At 42.3% G+C, this 24423-nt stretch overlaps 2 protein-coding genes across 2 annotated transcripts; both read right to left on the bottom strand.

Annotated features, from left to right (window-relative positions):
• Positions 1–1084: 1084 nt before the first annotated feature.
• UBQLNL (ubiquilin like) lies at positions 1085–2881 on the bottom strand. The gene has a single exon (XM_069554733.1). The coding sequence runs from the start codon at positions 2879–2881 to the stop codon at positions 1085–1087; it is 1797 nt and encodes a 598-aa protein (XP_069410834.1).
• Positions 2882–23072: 20191 nt separating this feature from the next.
• LOC138420462 (olfactory receptor 52H1) lies at positions 23073–24020 on the bottom strand. The gene has a single exon (XM_069553695.1). It carries the CDS (start codon positions 24018–24020, stop codon positions 23073–23075), a length of 948 nt encoding a protein of 315 aa, XP_069409796.1.
• Between the last annotated feature and the right edge of the window lie 403 nt (positions 24021–24423).

The raw sequence follows: 24423 nt of genomic DNA, 5'->3' as shown, positions 1-24423 counted from the left end.
TTGCTAAAATCTAGTAATAATTTTGTTTTGTATTCATAGTAAAATCCAAAGTGATCACCAGATCTGCAAAGCTCTTCATGATTTCTAATAATTCTCTTTTCCCCCTCATTTTTTAGTTCACTCCTCTCCAGCTACACTGTCCCTTGTTATTCTTCAAACACAACAAGAGTACTCTTATCTCACAGCTTTTCCTCTTATGCAGCCTCCTCTGCCTGGAACAATGCCTGGAACTGTAAGTTTTGCTCTCCTAAGTCCTTGTGATTTCTGCTCAACTGTCTCCTTTCAGAGAGGCTTTCCTTGATGATCCCCCCATTTAGAACAGCTTATCCACTGCATTTTTTTTATAGCACTTATAAACACCTCATATAGTTATACATTCAGCTGAATTTCCTAGAGTAGGAAATGGCAACCCACTCCAATATTCTTACCTTGAGAATTCCATGGACAAAGGAGCCTGGCAATTTGTAGTCCATGAGGTTGCAAAGAGTTGGACACCACTGAACACACATACATGTAATTCCCTCTTTTCATATGAGTATCTTATGACTATCTTCCCTACATGTGGGTCTAATTTGGGTCTCTAAGCATTTGTGTGCAGCTGTCTATACACGTTATTATGTGTACTGTGTGGTGACTTTATATGCCTATATATGTGAATCTTTGGCTGTTAGCCATGTGTGCATATGTGTTTGAGGTTATATGTGCATGTTCTTGGATATGTGAGAATGCCATGATGTCTGTGTATGTAATTCTGTGGGTGCAAATATGCTTTTCTATTTTAATACATGCATGTGGTTGTGTCTATGTGTGCTCATGCATGTATGGTACATGAGGTAGGATTATTACACATTGACAGCTGACATTTTTGTAAAAAAAAAAATGGCCAAACTTCAGATGGGATCAAGTTGATGTAGCCATTTTATTGACAGCTCTCTCAGCTATGGCCAATTCAGTAAGGAAAGCACTGTTCGGTTTTTCCCATTCTAGGACTTCTTCTAACCAGAAGCACCAGAAAAGATGAAGGCAGATGAGGTAGTCAAATGGGTTGGCAGGCAGGTAGCAAAGCAATAGGTAGGCCCAGTGGTTAGGATCCCTGGGATCTCCTGAGCTTCTGGATGGCAGCGCTGGTGTCTCCCTCGGTAGCAATGAGGGCCTGCAGATTGGCATGATGGTTTGCAAATCCCATGGCCTGGAGATATTCCATTTGCTTGCTGAAACGAGTCTCAGGGGCTTGTAGAGGGTGGGAAGGGTCTCCAGCTAGGGACTGTAGCCTCTGCAGGACTGTTCTCGATTTGGGACAGGACTCAGGTCCTTTAGGCTCAGCCATATTGGACACATCCCAGGTCCAGGGCACTGTGTCAGGGTAGCTGCAGCTGGGTGCAGGAAGCCAGCCCAGGCCCCATAGGTAGGGCGCAACCCAGGGTAGAAGAACAGGAGCCTCAGTGGCCAACAGCTGCAGGCTCTGCTCAATCTGAAGTATTGCTTGTGATGCTTTAGGGTTGGCTAGAGCTATAAGTATATCAGAAGACTGAGTCTGCTGCAGAAATGCAGGCAGTTGCTGCCTCCACTGTTCACTCAGCTGGGGCACGCTCATGAACAACATCATCTGGGCTGCCAGGGAAGGGTTGTTCAAAAGCAGTTGCATCATGTTTCCTGTGATCTGGGAGCTGGTCTGCTCATTTGACTGCTGGAGATCATCTGGTTTCTGGTTAGAGCTATCTAGAGAAATGGTGGCATCTTTGTCTTCTGCCTGGGGCAGCTGGTTGAGCTCTCTGCCAGGTAAGGCTGGTATCCCAATTGGCTGCTCCACTGCACAAGCATGACTCTGACCATTAGTGGAGTTAGAAGTACTGGCTCTGGAAGTATGATTTGCCATGCTGGGGGTAGAACTGATTGAAGATACGCCTCGAGAACTAGCATAGATGACTCGGGCTGTAGGGGGCTGTGGGAGATGTTCCTGTTGTTCCTGGGATGGTGGTGGTGATGGGAATGAAAACTGTACTTGCTCTGGCACTTGTCCTCCCAGAAGAGCTGTGAAAATGTTGCCCCCAAATGGATCTTGTGTGTTGTTGAGCATCTGATCATTGAAATCAGCAGAACTCTGACCTGAGGCATTGTCCCATCCTGGGACAGTCTCTAAGCCTACATATGACTGTGGGTTCGGTGGACTCTCAAGATTCTGTGCAGGTTGCTGGATCTGCATTATCTCTTGAATCACTGCCAGGTTCCTGGCCAACTCCAGAGTCTGCCACAGGATCTCGGAATTGTCAAGGATGTGTGAGACCTCTGGGTTCTGCTGCATCGATTGCTGCGTGTCTAGGTGTTCTGAGATGAACTGTCTCATGAAGTCTGTGTTGGACAGGAGTTGCTGGATGCTAGGATTCTCCAGTGTCTGTGCTATGTGCTCTGGACTACCCACTTTCAAGTCCTGGGTATGCACCTTGGGCACATCCTCTGAAAGAGTTGACTCCACTGGGGTGTAACCCATACCAGCAGATTGGTATACCCCACTGCTGTTTCCTTTGGTGTTTTTGTCCTGGTGCCAGGGATGGGCTAGGGATCTGGAGCCATTTTTGGACTTGATGACCACGTGGATGGTGTGACCGTCCAGGATGCCCCTCTGGCTCAGCACGTCATGGTCTTTGAGAAGGCAGCCCATGAAGACAAGCACTAGTTGGTCCATTTGGCATTTAAAGTGAGCCGATAGCTTCTCCTTGAACTGCCTCACCGAGGTATCACTGGCTATCACAAAGTCTTCCTGCTTGCCTGGTGTCTTCACGATCACCCTAGTGACACCCAGAGAGATCTTCTTCTCTGCAGGCAGCCCTGAATGACGCCCACACTGGGCCATCCTGGGTGTTTGAGCGATGACATGCGGCATGGACCTTAGTGGGTGGGCAGATGGGGAGCAGGTGGAAGCCGGGGCAGAGGGGTGAGGGCGGGCAAACACTTCCTCTGGCCTCTGTTTCAGGCGTTGCGTTCTCAGGCCGCAGGCTGGTTTCCTTGTTGCCCCAAAGGGGACGAGTGACCAGACTGGGACCAGGTATTTTGTGATGTTGTACCCCCACCCCAGTTCTCCAGATATGGCCCAGCTGAGGCCTGTTGCGGCTACTAATTCATTCTTGATATAAAGTAGGCCAAGCGGAGATGACTCCTGCCAGGGCCACCCCTCCCCCGGCCCCACCCACCAAAAGCACAGCTCTTGAGAAAAGGGATATTGTGATGTCAACCCAAGCCTCACAGTTTCTGGCTGAACTAGTTGGGAAAGGAAACCTATTTGGGGAGTCTGGGTCTTCATAATAAAAGAAAATAAGACACTTTTACAGGAAATAGAGGGCAAAGTTCTCAGAGTACAACTATTAAAAGTACAGGCTGCTTAGTCGTGGTCGCTCAGTCCTGTCTGACTCTTTGCAACCCTGTAGACTGTAGGCTCCTGTGCCCACGCAATTCTCCAGGCAAGAATACTGGAATGGGGTGCCACTTTCTTCTCCAACAAACTGCTTACGTAGTCCATATGTTTCTCTGTGGTGCTGTGTGTGAGTCCCTTGTGGGGATATCAGGCTTGTGAATGAAAAGCTGCTGCTACTGCTGCTGCTAAGCCGCTTCAGTCGTGTCCGACTCTGTGCAACCCCGTAGACAGCAGCCCACCAGGCTCCCCCATCCCTGGGATTCTCCAGGCAAGAATACTGGAGTGGGTTGCCATTTCCTTCTCCAATGCATGAAAGTGAAAAGTGAAAGTGAAGTCACTCAGTCGTATCCGACTCTTAGTGACCCCATGGACTGCAGCCCACCAGGCTCCTCCATCCATGGGATTTTCCAAGCAAGAATACTGGAGTGGGGTGCCATTGCCTTCTCTGTGAAAAGCTGAGTCTATTAAAATCATAGGCAAAACCACATACCTATAGGTAAGAAAGAAATTTCTTCCACAAGAAGGAGTTTATTCCTTTTTTAGGGGTCTGGAAAAAGCGAGGCCTTAGAAACGAAAGGTGGCACTAGTGGTAAAGAACCTGCCTGCCAATGAAGATGTTAGGGATGTGAGTTTGATTTCTGGGTTGGGAAGATTCCCTGGAGGAGGGCATGGCAACCCACTTCAGTATTCTTGCCTGGAGAATCTCATGGATAGAGGAGCCTGGTCCACGGAGTCGCAAAAAGTTGGACGTGACTGAAGCGACTTAGCACATAGAAAGGAAAGTGGAGCAAGACAAAAGTTTCTTAAGTGGAAGAGAAAGCTTGTTTTTCTCTGGGTTGAGATTCTTGGATTCTAGACTTAACTGAGAGTGTTCCCATGCAATGGGAAAAGATTTCCTCTATCCTGGAATCAGGAGTAGGGCTAAACAGGGAAAATCCTCCTAGAGGCACAACAAACTAAAGGTGAATGAAACCTTCCTTGCTAAGTATTTTTATTTGCTTATCATTTGGTCTTTTCTACACAGTACTACAGCAGAACTTTTAAAATAATTCCTTGACATGTCCTAGCCCAGTCCTGAGTTGCATACCTTCGTGTTGAAGCATTAAGGGGGAAATTTGTCTGTAAATCAAGAGGTGAGCATAGAGTTGACTTAGCAGTGAAATTCCTAATAGGGCAGGATTAGGCATCTAAAGGCCAACATCGTTTATTTTTTATTTGGTTAGCAGGTGAATTTTCTGTTAAAGGACAGATTAAAGCATTTTTACATTTATTGATATTTGGGTATGGATGGAAATATTGTATATGTAACAGTTGGCATGTCTGATTTGGATACAATATTTGTAAATGTAAGTATATGTGAAAGTGTAAGCATAAGACAGTGTGTGTGAAGTACTCTGGTGTCTTCTGTGTGATTGAGAAGACTTTAGGGTCTGAAATCTTGAACATTCCATGTACCTGCATGGACAGAAAGTACATCGTATCATCATCAGATACATACATCAGATAAGTACAAGCAGATAGTCTTGGCCTGAGCAAAGAAACTAATGACAGTCAGCCAGCAGACTTTCTGCTATCATATCAAATGATTCCTTTTATAGAAGGTCTGGATCTTTAGCCCCGTCCATGTCAACGTTCTTCATGTCTCAGCCTTCCATTGCTTAATTCCTAGAACAGGATTCAGGTCTAAGGCCTTCTCTCAACTGCATTCAAAGTGAAATTGATCAGGACAGTGAAGCATTAATTTTCACACAAAGATACTGCCTCTTTTCTCCCCAGGTACAGCATAGGAGATTGGGGATAAGATAAGAAACTTCCGCGTCTCACTTTAATGATCAACTTCCTTGTATCTTCAGCACTGGAGCCAGAGGATCTCAGCCTGACACAGAGAATTCTAAACCTAGCTCAACAGACTCCTACAAATGGAAGAGTTGGAATCACAGTTTTCAAAACACAGATGAGATTTCTTTAAAAACTATGAATCCAGCTCCTACACTAGGTTTCTGGTAAAGAGGGGGTAACATTGCCCAGCTAATGTTTCATTTCCAAATGAAACTTCAATCAGATCGCTATTAAAGATTACTTTAATGTGCAGATTGAGATATTTATGGTCAAGAACTAACTAGATATAATCAATAATCACAATCATTAGAGCTGATGGCTATTTTGAGGAATGGTCCACCTGGAGGGTGAGGAAAAGGCCACACTTCTATAAATCCTCTGCCTTGAGGTCTCAGGGTCTAGAGGGTTTTTTCAGTTTGACAGCTTTGGGAGGTTCCCAAGCCCCAAAGGGCCTTTTGGATAGTGGTCTTGGTAACCTATGCTTCAGTTCCAGGAAGCCAAGAAGCATAAATAATCAGGAAACCATCACTGTAGACACAGAACCTGTGATCAGAAGGTTAGTAATTAATGCCTTATGGTGTTTCCAGCATCTTATCCAGCATGATGCTGAGACGGCACTCCCAGTGGTATCAAAAGCGTAAAAACTCTCCTCTTGGCCGATGCTCAGGGGGGGTAAGGCATATAGCGCCCTGTAAGCCATGCAGGTCCCTGACACGGCTGGCTTGCACTGGCTGATATGCCAGGTTTCCTCTACCTGTAGAGTGCTGGCATTGAAATGACTCACACCAGGTAACCCGTGGCCACCTGAGTGGCACAGGACACCCACAGCCCCTATCATCACTAGCAAAATATAAATCCTTCCAAGGCACACCAGCGTGGGAGCAGCAGTTGTTGTAGGCAGCACTGGACAGCAGACACTGTTGCACCAGGGTGTTAGAAGAAAGGCCCACCTGGCCATGGACACTCACCTAAGCTGTGCCAACTTAGTTAAAGCACATGAAGTTCTTGTAAAGTATTGCCACCGCCATCACCGTAGCCTATTTTCCTCTCCTCAGAGTTCTGCAGCAGTCCCGGATCTTCAGAGGATTTGTATAGCCAGCAGCAGTCAAAGTGTCTGGGCCAAGCCTCACACCAAGATCATCAGGGTTAAAAAAAAGCTAAAAAAAAAAAAGAGAAAGAGAGAGAGAGAGAAGCCTGGGACTTCCCTGGTGGTCCAGTGGTTAAGAATCTGCCTTTTAATGCAGGGGACATGGGTTTGATCCCTGGTCAGGGAGCTATGATTCCACATGGCCCAAGGCAGCTAAGCCTGTGCACCACAACTTCTGAGCACAAGCGCCACAACGAAAGATCCCAAATAAGGCTCGATGCAACCAAATAAATAAATAAATAAAATAGTAAAAATAAAAAGACCAAGTGAGTGTCCTAACAGTCGGGGCTTTGGGAGTCAACCAGAATTGACTTGTAATCTCTTTTCTTTTACTTATAATATATTATGACAACACATATCTATAAAAAAAAATGTGGTAACAGTAATAATATTAAAATCAACTGCAGTGATGCCCAGTGGGCACTATACATGCATTATCTCATTTAATTATAGTAAAATCACTGTAAGGAAAGTTTAAAGAGCCCTGGGTATAGAAGAATTTGTTCTTGAGATAAGACCAGGCTGGGGATACAACTGCTTTGGATTATGATGAGATTAGAAATTCTAGACAGTGGGTTTATGAAGGAAGCTTGGGGCAGTTTGCACCATCCTTAACTCATGAAAGGATCATTAGGAGGTGACCTGTCAGGTCTTGGCTAAGATTATCCAGGGGCATGCTTAAAATAGAGGAAGCTGAGCTGGGGCCCCAAAGAAACCTGCATTTACGGTACAGTAGGGCTCCTTTGGAATAAACCTGGTTGCAGAAGAGAAATTATCCTGAACTCACCTGGCATCTGCAGGCAGAGGGGCCACCCAGTAGAGGGAAGAGTTTGGGTTGGGTGTCGAGTCTTGGCCCCAGGCACTTGGCGTATAGAAGAAGTCTCTCCAGTTAAGCTGTACCACAAGGTGTTTGACAGACTTCCCTCATAGCTCAGTTGGTAAAGAATATACCTCAATGCAGGAGACCTGGGTTCAATTCCTGGGTTGGGAAGATCCCCGTGAGAAGGAAATGGCAACCTACCCCACTATTCTTGCCTGAAGAATCCCCTGGGCAGAGGAGCCTGGCAGATTAAGGTCCAGGGGGTCACAAGAGTCAGACACAACTTAGTGACTAAACCACCACCACAAGGGGTTTGCTGGCTTTCTGGAGGCCTCCGTGGGCACAGGAACCTAGAGAAGAGTTCAGGTAAGGTATGAGCTAGGTGTGCTACGTTCAAGAGTGCATCTGTCTCAGTCTGCATCCCTTTGAGACATACCAACAAGGAAATGAAAGCTTTATTCTCCATCAGGATCTTTACTGCCCACCTTTCAGTCCCCTCAGTACATCATAGTGAACCCTATATCCCCAACTCTGCCCTTGGGAAGAGGAGACCTTGGGAAATTCAGTCTGAGGCCTCACTAGGGTGCAGGGGTGCACCAAGGTGTCTGGAGGTCTTTTCTTGTTCCTTCTCACTCTCACACTCCCGTAGCTGGTTCTCAAGGACATCTACATCTTGGGGGACAGCATGAAAGCTGCACTGGTCAGAGTCAGCCAGAAGCCTGAGTGTGAGCTTGGCATTAGCTACCTATGGAAATGCAAAGCCAGGGAGGTGGGTCACAGAGTGTTACTCAGAACTGAACTCAGTTTCCCTTATTTCTCAGCTCCAGGGTTTTCTTCCCTAGAAAGAAGAGATTTTGGAAATTGTCAGATTCTTGAGATTAGATAAAATGGAAGGCTGTAGAGGCAACAAACATTTATTCATCCATCCACACACTTGGCTCTCCAGTTGATAGAGGAGGTCCCTAGTCCCACCCTCTTCTCCCCTGACTTTAAGCTGGATCACCAACTCCTTGGCTCCCTCCAGCTCCAGGCGCAGCAGAGTGAAAGCTGGAGTCTCACAGCAGGCAGCAAGGGCAGCAGGATTCCTGGGTTCTAGGATGTGGTTCATCTCCAAAACTTGGTTACTTGATCTTCAGTGGCGAATGCATGCTCACTGACCTGGACATGGGGGGATGAACACTGCGGCTCTTCCTTCTGGTGCCACACAGTCTACAAAACACCCTCTTATCTGCCACCTAATTTGCTCCCATCTCATAGCTGAGGACACTCATATTCTTTTCAGTGGGAAAAAAAAAAGCTCTTGCTCCTGCACCACCCACATTCTCTCTTCTTTTATCTGGTTATAGCCCCACTCTCTTAATGAATGCACTGATTTGTAGCTTGCAATGTGATCTTATTTCAGCAGCCTTTTCCAGAAGGTCCACGAGTAACCATTACAGAAAGCAACTGCCCATATCACACTGCTGATGCAATATTTTTATTCACTCATCCTCAAAGCATCAATTCCAAGCTCACTGGCCTGCTCACAACTCTCTCGACATATTGCCCCTATTTTAACTTTTCGGATCAAACTTTCCTCTCTCCCAGGTCTCTTGCATTACAGGCAGATTCTTTACCATCTGAGCCACCAGGGAAGCCCCTCCTTTGTCCCGGTCCTTCCATTTCCAAGCCTCCTCTTGTTCTATGTGCTCTTTCCATTTCCCAGTGGATTCTAGCCATTAATTTATTCATTAACATAGAAAGTACTTCTTGCATAAGCGTTTCTATAAAATATGACCAGTGAGGATCCTGAAACAGTACTCAGGATCCATCCTCAGCTCTTCCTCTATCATCCAGACTCATACCCATGCTGGGTCCAGGAGAGGCTGTGCTTGTATAACTTACAGTTTGGCTGCCCCAGCTCAAGGCTCCAGCACCTTGGACAGCTGCTGCTCATACATGCCCATAAGCTCCTGGGCTGTACTTTGTAGCTGCTCCAGCCGCTGCAGGGGGATGAGGTAGTTCGGCAGGTAAACCACACCATGGCATAAGCCATCCTTATCCACACAGACTGGTATACTACTCAGCCATTGTAAAACGTGGCCACTAGTACATTAAACATAAAAAAGTGGGAGAGAAGGCTGACCCTGCTCTGAAGTGCCTGAGACCATAGCAAATTGCTCTTGACTATCCAGGCATCTTCCTGCCATGGGTCTGAGAGATCCTTTGCGTGATTTCTTGGAATTAAAGTGCAGTTCCTTTCCAGCTTATTTGTAGGGCCACCCTCACCCTACTTCATGTACTGGTTGGATCTTCACATAATGGAAGCAGACTTTTTCCTGATGCTCTGTAGTTGAGTGGAAAACTGATCTAAAGAAAAGTTTTAGGGGACCAGTATGAGAGAATCAATTCCTAGACAGGTTGATAAGAAGTCCGGGGTCCCCAAGGTGGAGAAAGGGGTCTGGGGCTCTCGAAGAGGAGATAGGGGTCTGGAGTTCTCGAGGAGGAGAAAGAGACAAATAAGTCCAGAGCTGATAATCGCACAACAATCAACTCATCTTGCTCAAGGATGTTTTCCCTTAAACTCTGTATCAAGGATTATATGACAATGTATCCTGCTTGACGACATTTTTCTTCTTAAGAACCTTCTGAATAATCCTGTCATCTTAAAGTGTATGTTGCATGAAGGGCTCTGGTAAGATCTTGCTATTGTTAGTTGTAATCCCATTATCTTAAAATGTATACTGTGGGAGTGGGTCTCATAAAACCTTTAAAACCTTGAGCCATTCTTTTGATTTATTGTAATAACCAGTTAAAAAAATATCTAGCTGCCTTGCTAAGACTAGCAAGGGGGGCACTCTCTGGCCCCCTTTTTATGTCTGTGTCAGAAGCTTTCTCTGTCTCTTTTCATACTTTAATAAAACTCTGCTACACAAAACCTCTTGAGTGACCAAGTCTGGTCCCTGGTCCTAAAGCTAAATCTTCTTCAAAGATCACGAATCCGACACCATTCACTGAAAGTTAGCTACTGTAATGGCGTCAGCAACCCCTTTATAGACTTTCAGTACATTCCCACAACTTCACTTTGTCTTGAAGGTGGCAGGAGTTCTCTATTGTCAAAGAAGGAAAGTGAATATTAACAGCACCATGGGGCACCAGGGTCTGTGCAACACTTAGAATTCACAAGAAAGTGACAAGGTATGACTTGTAATTGACATTTTATAGCTGAATGAACTGAGGTGCTGAGAATCTAAAACACAACTTTACTAAACCGCATGATTAGTAGGTGACCAGCCTACAAGTGCCCCCAGGTCTGGGCCCTGTACTTTCACTCCTGACGAGCAGAGCTCCGAGCTCTGTTAGGAGAGGAGTGTGATGTAGCAGACATGGAGATTGTGGGAGGCAGCGCTCTTGCCTCAGCAGAATAGGGAGAGGAGAATTTTCTAGAGATGAGAGATGCATATCTAGAGGTCTTCTCTCTCTTGCCTATCATCTTACTTACATTGTCACTCAGAGTCCAAACCCACTGACTCCAGAGCCAGTTCAATTGGGTTCTACATCTGGCTCCATGACACTGTGTGAATCACTTTTTTTTTTTTTTTAATGTGTGTGAATCACTTAGTTTCTCTGTGCTCCAGTGTCTTTGTGTGTAAATGAGGATGATTAGTTTTATTTTAAGAGTTATAAATGTATGTAAAGACTATGTTTGTTGAACTACCATATGACCCAGCAGTTTCACTACTGAGCATATACCATACCATTTCTCAGGTTCACTACTGAGAAAACCATTACGCCAAAGGACACATTTACTCCAATGTTCACGGCAGCACTATTTGCAGGAGCCAGGACACGGAACCACCCTAAATGTCCACTGACAGACGAATGGACACAGAAGATGTGGCACATATACACGATCATACTACTCAGCCATAAAAAGGGACAAAACTGTGCCATTTGCAGAGACATGGATGGACCTAGAGACTGTCATACAGAATGAAGTAAGTCAGAAAGAGTAAAACTGCCGGGGGCCAGCGTGAGGAACTCCGCCCATGGCAAAGGTCATGAGGAAGGAGGCTTGGCATACGCAAAGATGTGATCAAGCCTCAGGAAACCCCCTGTTCCCGAGCATCTACCCCAAAACCAGAGTCTGTTTTATGCTCTCACCTACACCTCTGACTTTACGGGGGGCTCTCCCCCATAACCGTTTCTCTCGGAGAAGGAGTAAACGTGCAGCTCCAAGGCAATAAAAATTCCTGGGCGTGACAAGAGTGTTTCAGCTTACGGACTCCTCTGAAGGTTATCTAGCCCACCTGTATAGGTTCGTCCGGCCACATGTGATTGTTTACAGCCTCCAAATCTGAGAGGCATGAGATGTTTTAGACTTACTAAAGGCAAATTCTTTTGGGGAGCTGGAAATTATTAGTATAGTGGGTTGGTTAGGAATTCTATTGGTGAAGGGTTTTTTCATTTGTTGTGTCAATAATTGCTGCTAATTCCCTGCCCTGGGTGTGACAAGGATGTCTCAGATCAAACCTCTCTGCTGACAGACTAGCTTGTGTGACAGGATTATCCATACCCCTGCCACATGATTGTTTACTACCTCTCAACCATAAACAGCACAGAGAGTTTTGGAGTATTTTGAGAGTCTTAATCAGTATAGGGCTTTTCTCATTGTTGAGTCAATGATTGCCGCCAGGCTTCCATATCCTTAGGCACCTGGGAATATATTAATCAATGTATTTGGACTATAGAAAAGGAAATATAGTAGTTTTTAAGGTTAGCAATACTAGACGTTTTGAGTTAATGAATTTCCTCTTTTGTAATAGATCACTGTACTTTGTTATAAATCACTGTGTCCTTGCTATGTAAAAATGTAACTTTATCACTATCTTAAGACTAAATAGATCTTAAGGGGAGCATTGGTGAAAGGATTTTCATTTGTTGGGCTGATGTTTGCTGCTAAATCTCCATATTCCCTGCCCTTATAATTAATATAACTAACATATAGGAGAAATAAGTATTAACCTTTAAGCATATAGGAGAAATAAGTATTAACCTTTAAGATTAATCATGTTAACCTTGGGTTAAATAAATTCCTTTCTTGATTGTAACTCACTACACCCTCACCCTATAGGAATGTAACTTTATTTGGAGGGTGGTGCCTGGTTTAAGAAAAAACACCCTTGGAAGAAATAAGTTTTTTGGTTATCAGAAAGAAAGGATCATAAAATGTCAGCAGGTCTCACTCATGGCCAGAAGATGATGTAATATCCCTAAGACCTTTTTTTTAATACATTTATGTGAAGCACCTGATTTTGATAAAGGTCAGGACTGCTGACCCCCCACGTGACTCTGTATTCATCCCTATGTGTAACAAAAGGTATATAAGCAAACCCAAAAATAAAGAAATTGGATCAGTTTCTGGAAAGACTGATACCCCCATGTGCTCCTCGTTTATCTGGCTGAATTCCCATCTGGAGCATGGATGCTATTCCACGTAATCCAAGTTATTCAGCCTCTTTTTCTCTGCTAATCTTCCTACTATACTATCCGTTTCTAATCTCTCTATATATCTGTAATTAAATATGTATTTTTTCCAAGGATGCCGACTCCGTCCCCACCTTCGAATCACCCTGGATCCACCGGGGCTGGACCCCAGCAGAAAACAAGTATCATATATTGACACATCAGTTCAGTTCAGTTCAGTTCAGTTGCTCAGTCGTGTCCGACTCTTTGCGACCCCATGAATTACAGCACGCCAGGCCTCCCTGTCCATCATCAACTCCCGGACTTCACTCAGACTCACGTCCATCGAGTCAGTGATGTCATCCAGCCATCTCATCCTCTGTTGTCCCCTTTTCCTCCTGCTCCCAATCCCTCCCAGCATCAGAGTCTTGTCCAATGAGTCAACTCTTTGCATGAGGTGGCCAAAGTACTGGTGTTTCAGCTTTAGCATCATTCCTTCCAAAGAACACCCAGGACTGATCTCCTTTAGAATGAACTGGTTGGATTTCCTTGCAGTCCAAGGAACTCTCAGGAGTCTTCTCCAACACCACGGTTCAAAAGCATCAATTCTTCGGCACTCAGCTTTCTTCACAGTCCAACTCTCACATCCATACATGACCACTGGAAAAAACATAGCCTTGACTAGATGGACATTTGTTGGCAAAGTAATGTGTCTGCTTTTGAATATGCTATCTCGATTGGTCATAACTTTTCTTCCAAGGAGTAAGCGTCTTTTAATTTCATGGCTGCAGTCACCATCTGCAGTGATTTTGGAGCTCCCCAAAATAAAGTCTGACACTGTTTCCACTGTTTCCCCATAGTATTGGGCTTAATATGTAGTAAATCTGGGTAGGGGATATAGACACCTTTTCAAGAGCCCTCAAACTCTTTCTAGAATGTGACTGGTCTTGGCTGATGAATTCATGCTACTGATGGAACAGGACTCTCTTACCTCTTTGCTGTGAAAGAGACGTTAAAGATGAGGAACAGGCATCCAGCCTCCCTCTATCCAACACTTCTTCAGTCCCTGCTGCTCCAGCTTATCCATTTGGCAGTCAGCACACCCAGAACCTAGGAGATTCCAGAGATGCTCCTATGGTCAGCCTGGGAGAGAGCAGGTGGGAATGAGAAGAATTTATGAATTTCTTCTCTGTGCCCCTCAGAGGGCCATGGACCCTGAGCCCCTACAGGGATTGAGAACCTGCTAGTTGCAGCTGTGAGGTGTTAATGAGGAATTAGCAGAGATTTGTAATCATCTCCACTGACTTTCCTGGTCCCCAGGTTTATATGCCCCACACATTCAGAACCTGGGCAAAGGTACAAACTGAGCAGAGGGGTCTCCGAAAACCCATTGGATGGGCAGCAGCAAACTCAGATGGAGATGAGCTATGCTCTACAAAAATGACAAGCCTAGTTGTTATCTAGAAATGGACAAGGACAGTCATTTTGATTTAGCATTGTTTCTGCCTTACCCCTATAAACAGACAAACCAGCTGGGTAGAAAGAGCCTGGGCTTTTGAATCAGGCAGACCTGGTTTGAATAAAATTCCACTGCTAAGTAGTCTTAAGCAAGTTTCTTAGATCTTCTGATCTTGATTTTTTTTTCCTTTGTGCTGTGATGGTTGATATATCTTCCCAAAGAAATGGTTGTGAAGATAACAGTGAAAGTGAAGTCGTTCAGTTGTGCCTGACTCTTTGCAACCCCATGGACTGTAGCCTACCAGGCTCCTCCGTCCGTGGGATTCTCCAGGCAAGAGTACTAGAGTGGGTTGCCACTTCCTTCTCCAGGAGATCTTCCCCACCCAGGAATCAAACCCGGGTCTCCCGCATTGTAGGCAGACACCTTACCATCTGATCCACCAGGGAAGCTCGTGAAGATAACCATAACAGGAGTAAATCACCTGGTAGGGTGACTTAATTAAGGAGAATTAATACAGCATTACTCAAGGCTGTGTGGCTTAGAGTCATCCTGAGGAAAAACTCTATTGGATCCACATCACTTTTGGACTCTAATAATAAACATTATTAGTTTCATAACATTTCCCCTCCTCAAAAAAACATATCCTTCCATTCAGAGGTACATAATAGACTGTAGTACTTGCCAAGTCACTTCAGTTGTGTCCAACTCTTTGTGACCCTGTGGACTGTAGCCTGCCAGGATCCTCTGTCCATGAAATTTTCCAGGCAAGAATACTTGAGTGGGTTGTCATGCCCTCCTCTAGGGGATCTTCACAACCCAGGGATGGAACCAGTGTCTCTTATGTCTCCTGCATGGGCAGGAGGGTTCTTTACCACTAAGTCCACCTAGGAAACCCTAATAGAATGTAAGAATGAAAGGTATTTCACAGTATCTCATGTACAGTTTATATTTGCTTTTAGTTTACATAAAAATTATTTTGTGTTTATACCATTACAGAAAAAATTCATAGTTTGTCAAAAATTAAAAATATTATATACTATTGTAGTTGTGTATTTTGTTATTCCAGAAAAGTCGTTTCATGTTAGGTGTTTTCCTTGTGGAGCATGTTCATACACATTCTAACCTGAAGTGTCTGAAAGCAGTTACTAAGTTATGGCCCAGAAACCATAAACAACAAGCCCATTGTGCAAAGGAGACAGGACTTCTCAGTGAGGAATCCAAACTTCACTACTTCTTGTCAGAGCACCTGCTCTAAGCAGGCTCCCCTTTTCTCAACACAACATAATCTCGTATATTTAAGAGTTTAATGATATGGAAGTCCAAAACACAGGACAAGTAAAGCTGGCAAATTTTTCTTTTATAATTGCAACTTGAATATACAGATATTACCAGCATGATAATTATTTTATGTGTGATTTAAATATAAAAGTGATGTGAAGGAAAGTTATGACCAACCTAGACAGCATATTAAAAAGCAGAGACATTTCTTTGTCAACAAAGGTCCATCTAGTCAAGGCTATGGTTTTTCCAGTGGTCATTTATGGATGTGAGAGTTGGAATATGAAGAAAGCTGAGAGCTGAAGAATTGATGCTTTTGAAGTGTGGTGTTGGAGAAGACTCTTGAGGGTCCCTTGGATTGTAAGGAGATCCAACCAGTCCATCCTAAAGGAGATCAGTCTTGGGTGTTCGTTGGAAGGACTGATGTTGAAGCTGAAACTCCAATACTTTGGCCACCTGATGCAAAGAACTGACTCATTGGAAAAGACCCCAATGCTGGGAAAAATTGAGAGCAGGAGGAGAAGGGGACGACAGAGGATGAGATGGTTGGATGGCATCATTGACTAGATGGACATGGTTTGGGTGGACTCCGGGAGTTGGTGATGGACAGGGAGGCCTGGTTTTCTGCGGTTCATGGGGTCGCAAAGAGTTGGACATGATTGAATGACTGAACTGAACTGAACTGATATGAAGGAATAATCATTCTTTTAGCATTCTTGCTGACAAATACAACCAACTTAGACCCGTATGTAAAGCTATGAACAAAGGATACAATATGTAGTTTAGGGTTTAAGCTTGGTATAAAAATATGTCCTGATAGAAACCTGCCTCCTGAGAAATCTGTATGCAGGTCAAGAAGCAACAGTTAGAACTGGACATGGTACAACAGACTGATTCCAAATTGGGAAACGAGTACGTCAAGGCTATACATTGTCACCCTGCTTGTTTAACTTATGTGCAGAGTACATCATGCAAAATGCCAGGCTGGATGAAGTACAAGCTGGAATCAAGATTGCCGGGAGAAATATCAAGAACCTCAGATATGCAGATGACACCACCTTTATGGCAAAAAATGAAGAACTAAAGAGCCTCTTGATAAAACTGAAAGACGAGAGTAAAAACTTGGCTTAAAAAGAAAAAAAACAGCATTCAGGAAACTAAGATCATGGCATTTGGCCCCATCACTTCAAGGCAAATAGATGGGGAAAGAGTGGAAACAGTGAGAGACTTTATTTTGCGGGGCTCCAAAATCACTGCAGATGGTGATAGCAGCCATGAAATTAAAAGACACTTGCTCCTTGGAAGAAAAGCTATGACCAACCTAGACAGCCAGCATATTAAAAAGAAGAGACATTACTTTGCCAACAAAGGTCTGTCTAGTAGTAGTCATGTTGGATGTGAGAGTTGGACTATAAAGAAAGCTGAGCGCTGAAGAATTGATGCTTTTGAACTGTGGTGTTGGAGAAGACTCTTGAGAGTCCCTTGGACTGCAAGGAGATCCAACCAGTCCATCCTAAAGTAAATCAGTCCCGAATATTCATTAGAAGGACTGATGTTGAAGCTGAAACTCCAATTCTTTGGCCACCTAATGTGAAGAACCAACTCATTGGAGAAGACCCTGCTGCTGGGGAAGATTGAAGGTGGGAGGAGAAGGGGACGACAGAGGATGAGATGGTTGGATGGCATCACCAACTTGGGTGGACATGAATTTGGGCAAGCTCCAGGAGTTGGTGATGGATGGAGAAACCTGGCGTGCTGCAGTCCATGTGGCCACAAAGAGTCAGATACGACTGAGACACTGAACTGACTGATAGAAACAGTGATAGTTATGGGTAAATACACTGGAGTAGCTAGCAAGATTAATGTGCTTAATTACAACAGAATGTAAACCTAAAGGCTTGCTAGGGAAAATAAAAGCTGAACTGAATGATGTGCTTAGATAATCAGAACAGGGAACTGTATAAAACTTACTGTGTCAAATTCAAGGTTATTCTCTTTATCGTGTGATAGTATAGAAGCTGATCAAAAACAAGCTTCTGCCTATGAGGAATGATGGTTATTGTAGTGAAAAGCCCTATTGAGATGTTTGATCTATGGAATGAACTTTCATTGTTTCTGCAAAAGAAGGTGACCTTTTCAAAAATATATATATATTTATTTTAATTAGAAGCTAATTACTTTACAATATTGTGGTAATTGTTGCCGTACATTGACATGAATCAGCCACCAGTGTACATGTGTCCCCCATCCCAAACCCCCCTCCCACCTCCCTCCCCATCCCATCCCTCTGGGTTGTCCCAGTGCACCAGCTTTGAGTGCCCTGTTTCATGCATCAAACTTGGACTGGTGATCTATTTCACATATGGTAATATACATGTTTCAGTGCTATTCTTTCAAATCATTCTACCCTTGCCTTTTCCCACAGAGTCCAAAAGTCTGTTCTTTATATCCGCGCCTCTTTTGCTGTCTCGCATATAGGATCGTCATTACCATAAAATGACCTTTTGGTCCCACTTCTTAAGGAATTAAATTGGTCAGACAGATTGTTTTAACTTGACTCTCTATGGCACTATTAACATCCTAATACTTTTATGCAACATACTTTCCAATAGTAGGTAAGTTTTAGAGGCAAATATGGAAGTTATAAATTTGGGAGGTCAAAGTGTCTCCAGAATGTTGGGACATAATCCTTAAAGGAAAACTAATTTACAATAAATTATGAGCTGTATGTTGCACATCTGCAAAGACTATCACTGAATACCTTACACATTTAATAGAATGTTTTGAATTTTATTTTTTTATCAAAACAAAATCCAACATAGGAAACTCCAGGAACATAGGAAATTCCAGGATTCAGAATTTACTCTTTCTACTGAAAGATCATTTGAATTCAACTGTAAAGTATAGGATAAATTATTGAAACTGTCTACTAATAAAAACTGAAGATAAAATAATGAAAGCATAGCTTTGCTGGAATAAATAAAGAAAAGATAAGCAAATGTAATTATAGTGGTGTCATTGCTTTAAAATTATCTCTGCCATTTTACTTAATAAACCTTTGTCACATAGGTTTTCTGACTACTCACATTAGCAAAAAAACTAATCAAACCAACACACAAAATATGATTTAAACAGAATAGTATTGTCATCAATCAAACCTGTTAAATTGACAAAATCAATGTAAGCTCATTTGATACATTAAGAATTTAAATACTGATATACATGGCATTGCTTCAAAAGGTATATATCAGCTTTTAATGTAAGGCTTTCAGTTTTCATTTATAACTTTCAATTAACTATAGTTGCAGAATGGCAAAATCTAATGAAATAATATAAGTTCTCCACATTAGTCACCGGTATACATTCTTTCAAGAAACAGTATGTACAATTTCTGTAAGTTCTTTATTTTCTTCCTCTGTCTGTTCTGGTTTTATGCATTGTAATATGTCTTATGACTTTTGAATATAATAATAAAAACAAGGCTTGTATATTCAACACATTTAAATTTTTTCTACTAATTAATTTTATTGTACTTAACAATAGTATTAATCTACAGTTTGGGGGGCATTAAAAAAGTGGTGACTCCTCACTGACATTTTGAGAAGAGCTGATCTAGAGGTCTTTCTCTATATGTGTCTTCATATACGTACATACACATTTGTGATTCTGCAGCCGACTGAGCTAGAATTATTGTTCTGTGAATTCTGATTCATTCTTGTTGTGTCTTCCCAAGTTTAGACTTGGAGATAAAACAGTAAAAGCCAATCTGAATATATAGTCATACCATATTCTTAAATCCAACACTACCAAAGATAAAGCTCACATTTCTATATCCATCTGAGTCCTATGCTTAACTCAACTAGGTTGCAAAAGGAATTAGCAAATGTATGACTGATTTTTAATTTTCAAATACCAATTATAGCATCAAGCTACAGGACTGTTCTTCATTTGCTGATACTCCAGTAAGTTCCCTACATCCGCTGAAGACTAGTTTATAAGCTCCCATATTTCTCACTGCACAGCCCCTACAGCCCCTGAGCAATGCATCACCACCAGGGATGATGCCTCCGTCAATTTACACTTGCAGATCTTTGGAACACATCATTTCCCAAGCAGGCTTAGACCATCCCTTCTGTTAGGCACATCCAATTCTCCTTATCCTTGTGGTCCACCTTCTTTGTGTTCTTTAAGGCAATCACAGAAATGAACTCTCCTTTAAGACAGTTACAGAAATCTTCCAGGAAGCTGTCTTTGACTCCAATTAACTGAGTTTGCTTCTTTATGCTTCCCTAGCACTTTAACCTAATTATTGGGGTACCTTGTGATACATAAGATCATCTGAGTAAATTACCAATTTATATGATTTACTCCTTTTACTAAATTATAAGCCTCTTGATTTTAGCAGGTTGTGTACTTGCTCAGTGTCTCTACTCCCATGTATTTCCTTTCACATAACATGTACTTTGTGAATGATATTGAAAATATGACATAAACCATTTGTAAATTTATTTAATAATCTAAGTTACTAAAGGTGTCAGGGACACATTTATCAATTCCTACTATTTGTGGAGTGGGCTTCCTTGGTAGTTCAGCCGTAAAGAATCTGTCTGCTAATGCAGGAACTGTGGGTTTGATGCCTGGATCAGGAAGATCCAGGAGGAGGGCATGGTAACTCACTCCAGTATTCTTGCCTGGAATATCCCATGGAGTTTTGTTGGGTTACAGTCCATGGGGTCGCAAAAGAGTCGGATAGCCTAGCAACTAAACAATTTGTAGAGTCCAGTTCTAAATTCTGAGTGTAGGAAAATAAAATAACTAATGCCTCTATTGGTAATGTCATTTAAAAATATTTTTATTGGAGTATAGTTGCGTTACAATGTTGTACTAGTTTCAGATATCTTTAATATAAGAGATGGGAATTTGCAAAAAGGAATGGATCCAGGACAAGGCAACTTATGTGTGAGACAGTCACCTGATAATTTTTGTATAATTATTCTTTTTTCATCCAAACCAGAACATGTAATGTCATTCATGGTCTGACATGGAATAGAATATTTATAACCAACCTCACCAGAAAGAAACATTAGCAGCTAGGCAGTAAATTTAAACTTAAAGGAAGAGCAAATCAGAGTTTAACCAGTTTTCTCCTCTCATAAACAGTAAAGGGGAGGATTTTAAATAACGGTGATGAGCTTGGGTTTGAATAGGATGAGTCTGACATGAGAATGTTAGTGGTAATTAGTGAAAATATTAGCATAACAGCTAACGTTAGAATGATGTTTTACAATCTGCAAAGCACACTCACTTACATTTTGCTTTTAATATTGGTACTGACCCTATGAGGTAAGAAAGAGCTGAAATTTATCAGAAAGATTACATATGAAAACTAAGATATAGAGTTATCAGCGAAGAGGCTATAAAGTCATAGAAATAAAGAAACTCTCCTGAGAAAGCTAGAAAAGTTATAATAGATAACTAGCCCAAAGATGGAGGGCTGGAGAAGGAAAGGGAGACAGTCACTTCCTTTGTTGTTTTTTCTGGGTCATTAAGCTTCCAAGGGAGCCATTCGTGCATGTCAGTGAATAACCACAGATTCCAGTTCCTGACAGGATGAAAGAAGTATGTATTTTTAAATGATCCCAGCTCAGTCTCTATTTATTTACTTTTCCATCAATAAACTTTTAAAAATATCACCTCTTGGAAAAATCCATGTTCTCAGTTAGATGTAAATAACCAGAAGAACAAGAGATCATCTCTTTTGATATCCAACAGTATTTTTAGCAAGCTGGCACAAAAATACAGAATACCCAGTCAATTGTGGCTTAATTGAAGATAAACACAATTCACAAAAACAATAATGGGCTTCCCAGGCAGCTCAGTGGTAAAGAATCTGCCTGATAATGCAGGAGACCAGGGCTCGATCCTTGAGAGAAGGAAATGGCAACCCAGTCCAGTATTCTTGCCTGGGAAGTCCTATGAACAAAAGAACCTGGCAGGGCTGCGGTCCATGGAGTCTCAAAGAGTCGAACACAGCTTAGCATATAAAAACAATAAAAACCAGCTCTGATTCTCATAGATATTTTTTTTTCCCTTCCTCTGGAGTCTGTTTTCACATGAGTAAGGTTATGTTTTGTTCAGTGGGAATATCAATAGGACTTAGCAGATTCTTTTCTAGCTCCACATTTATGACTGCCTTGCCATGTGCCTTGGAAAAGTCATTTCACTCTAAGAGTTTGAGTTTCCTCTTCCTAAAATGAGGTCTGGATGATTCCAGTGCCCCAGGATCTGGTCCTGCCCATAATCCCTCACCTCCTAGCCCACCCCACTCTGTTGTGACCACACAGACCTTGTTTTTGGCCTCAGCTCATGTCAAGCTGTTTCCAGCCCCATGGCCTTTGCAAGTGCTGTTCTCTCTGCCATCGTCTTTCTCATCAAGTTTTAGTCCATCATTATATTTGGTTTTGTTTTTCTATTGATTATATTACTATTTGAAGGTAACACATTTATTTTCTTGCTCCTTATTTGTTACTCTCCCTGGAAAATGAGCTCCAGAGAAGCAAAGCAGAACCTCTTCCATATTATTAATCCTGAATGCTTAAGACAAAACTTGAAATATATTAGTACTAAATAAGCAATTCCAGTTGAATAGACAATTTTCAAAAAATATATATATATATTGAAAGAACTCCACATCTTTCTTTGATTACAACATGTATCTTCTCAATTCTAATGCTTATGACATTTGGGTGCATCTTACCTTGAATGTATTACTTTACTGTAGTTTTCCCATTTTCATCCCCATACCTCACCGAAGAAATGTATTTTGCAATTGAGTCTTTTAATCAAGGAAATAGGCTCTGTAGATAAGAACTCCACAAGTCTTCCAGCCAATGTTGTTGTTGTTTTGTTTTGTTTTGTTTTACTTTCATATTGGCTTGAGTTCTCACCTATGTATTGTAGGAAGGTTGTAGGAAGTCCAGCCCTCTTCTCAGATCTCCAGCTACTTTAGGGGGTCATTTTTGCGGAGCACTATCTCTGAAGTTCACTTTATCAGTATGTCTTGGAGCTTAAAAGCTACTCTCCCTTCCCCAAAACCATGGCATTGATAAGTATATTCTCTTATTCCTATTATAGCAATGCAGATAGAACTCATTATTTATAACAGACTTGTACTGGAAGGTCTTTGGTGTCTAAGGATTGGACATTTAAAGTGAATTACATAACATAGACAATAATTAGAATATATATTATTAAAAATGTCCTAAATCCATCTAATAATCCCCTAAGTGAAAAATTTCAATTTTATATTCTCAGTTTTAATCATTTTCTTCAGAGTCTTTGTCCGATTTCACATATTTTTCTCTCTCCATAACTGCAAAATTCAGTTTCTAAATTGTTATTGCTATTTTCTATTTAGACTAACTCAGCACTCTGTTTTCCCCTCCGTATTTCAAATTGTATCCTGCACAGTTTCATATTTCAAAAAAAATCAGGTCATCAAGGAGTATTTTAATACTTAAAAATCTTTCTTTCATATAAATCATGACATATTCATAAAACACAAAATCACTTGTAGACTGTTCTTACTTTAAATAACATTTCCCTTTTTAAAAAATTCTTACATATTAATATATGTTAAAAACTTCTCCTAACTTTTCCATTGCACAGTGGAACATTATAATGTACCCTTGATGGAAAATAAAATGATGACCTTTTCTCTGATCTGTTTGGTCTTCACTCCATAAACAATGGGATTGAGTGCAGGTGGGATAACAATGTAGAGGTTGGCAAACATGATGTGGAAAGTGTGGGAGACATTGTGTCCAAAGCGGTGGGCAAGGATGGAGAAAAAGGCAGGTGTATAAAACATGAGGATGACACAGACATGGGAACCACAGGTGCCCAGGGCCTTCTGGCGGGCTTCTTGGGAGGGGAGGCGGAAGACAGCACAGAGGATGAGTGTGTAAGAAACAGCAATGAGGATCACATCTGAGATGACTGTCATGATGGGAACGCAAAAGCCATACCAGATGTTGATGGAGATGTCCACACAGGCAAGCCGGGCAACACCTATGTGCTCACAGTATGTGTGCGGTATGATGCGTGTCCTACAGAAAGGCAGTCGTGTGAGCAAGAATACAACTGGCAGGATGATGCAGAAACTACGAAAGGAGATTCCCACCACAATCTTGATGATGGTCTTGGGGGTCAAGATAGTGTTGTATCTCAAGGGAGAACAGATGGCCACATAGCGGTCAAATGCCATGGCCATCAGGATGGCTGAATCCAGGACAAAGCTGTAGTGGAGGAAGAACACTTGTGTGAGGCACCCTGGGAATGTGATCTCTCGAGCCCCAAGCCAAAAGATACTGAGTGTTTTAGGAACACCAACTGTGGACAAGGTGAGGTCAGTTATGGCCAGCATGGAGAGAAAGAAGAACATGGGTTCGTGAAGGCTACGCTTCACTAAGATTAGGTAGAGAAGGATGCAGTTTCCCACAATGGCTACAATATAGATGACACAGAAGGGAATTCCAATCCACACATGGGCTTGCTCCAGGCCTGGGATCCCCACCAGAATGAAGGGTCCTGCGTTGTCTCTGCTCAGGTTCAAAAGGACCATGGCAGACCAGGATGGCGCAAGTCCCAGCTCCTGAGGACAGAGGGTGGTAAATGTTAGGCTCACTTGAGTCACCCTCACTTCCAACAGCTCATTATATATCCCGAAAAATAAAGTGGCTGTCTAATTATAATTCAAAGTGAGATCCTTTGTAGTGAAGGAAGATTGTTAGGAAGTTGGCAGGTAACATGCATAAGCCACAGTCTCATATATAATAGAACATACAGTTACTTTACCTAAAGAGACTATCTTATTTATTCTGGCCATCGCTGATGATTTATACAGCTTTTCCAGGCAATTTTCCATATTGGCATCAATCATTCTTTTGATTATGCAGTGTACCTCTATTACAAACTACCAATTTACAGGACATATTTTTCCATGAGTTGGTGGATTATAGTTTACA

This window comes from Ovis canadensis, chromosome 15 (assembly GCF_042477335.2).
Source record: "Ovis canadensis isolate MfBH-ARS-UI-01 breed Bighorn chromosome 15, ARS-UI_OviCan_v2, whole genome shotgun sequence".
NCBI lineage: Eukaryota > Metazoa > Chordata > Mammalia > Artiodactyla > Bovidae > Ovis > Ovis canadensis.
Note: the sequence above shows the minus strand (reverse complement) of the source record. Positions and strands in the feature narration are given on the sequence as shown.

Excerpts from the sequence above, each read along its gene's own strand:
- UBQLNL (XM_069554733.1), bottom strand. The coding sequence starts at position 2,881 with ATGCCGCATGTCATCGCTCAAACACCCAGGATGGCCCAGTGTGGGCGT.
- LOC138420462 (XM_069553695.1), bottom strand. The coding sequence starts at position 24,020 with ATGGTCCTTTTGAACCTGAGCAGAGACAACGCAGGACCCTTCATTCTG.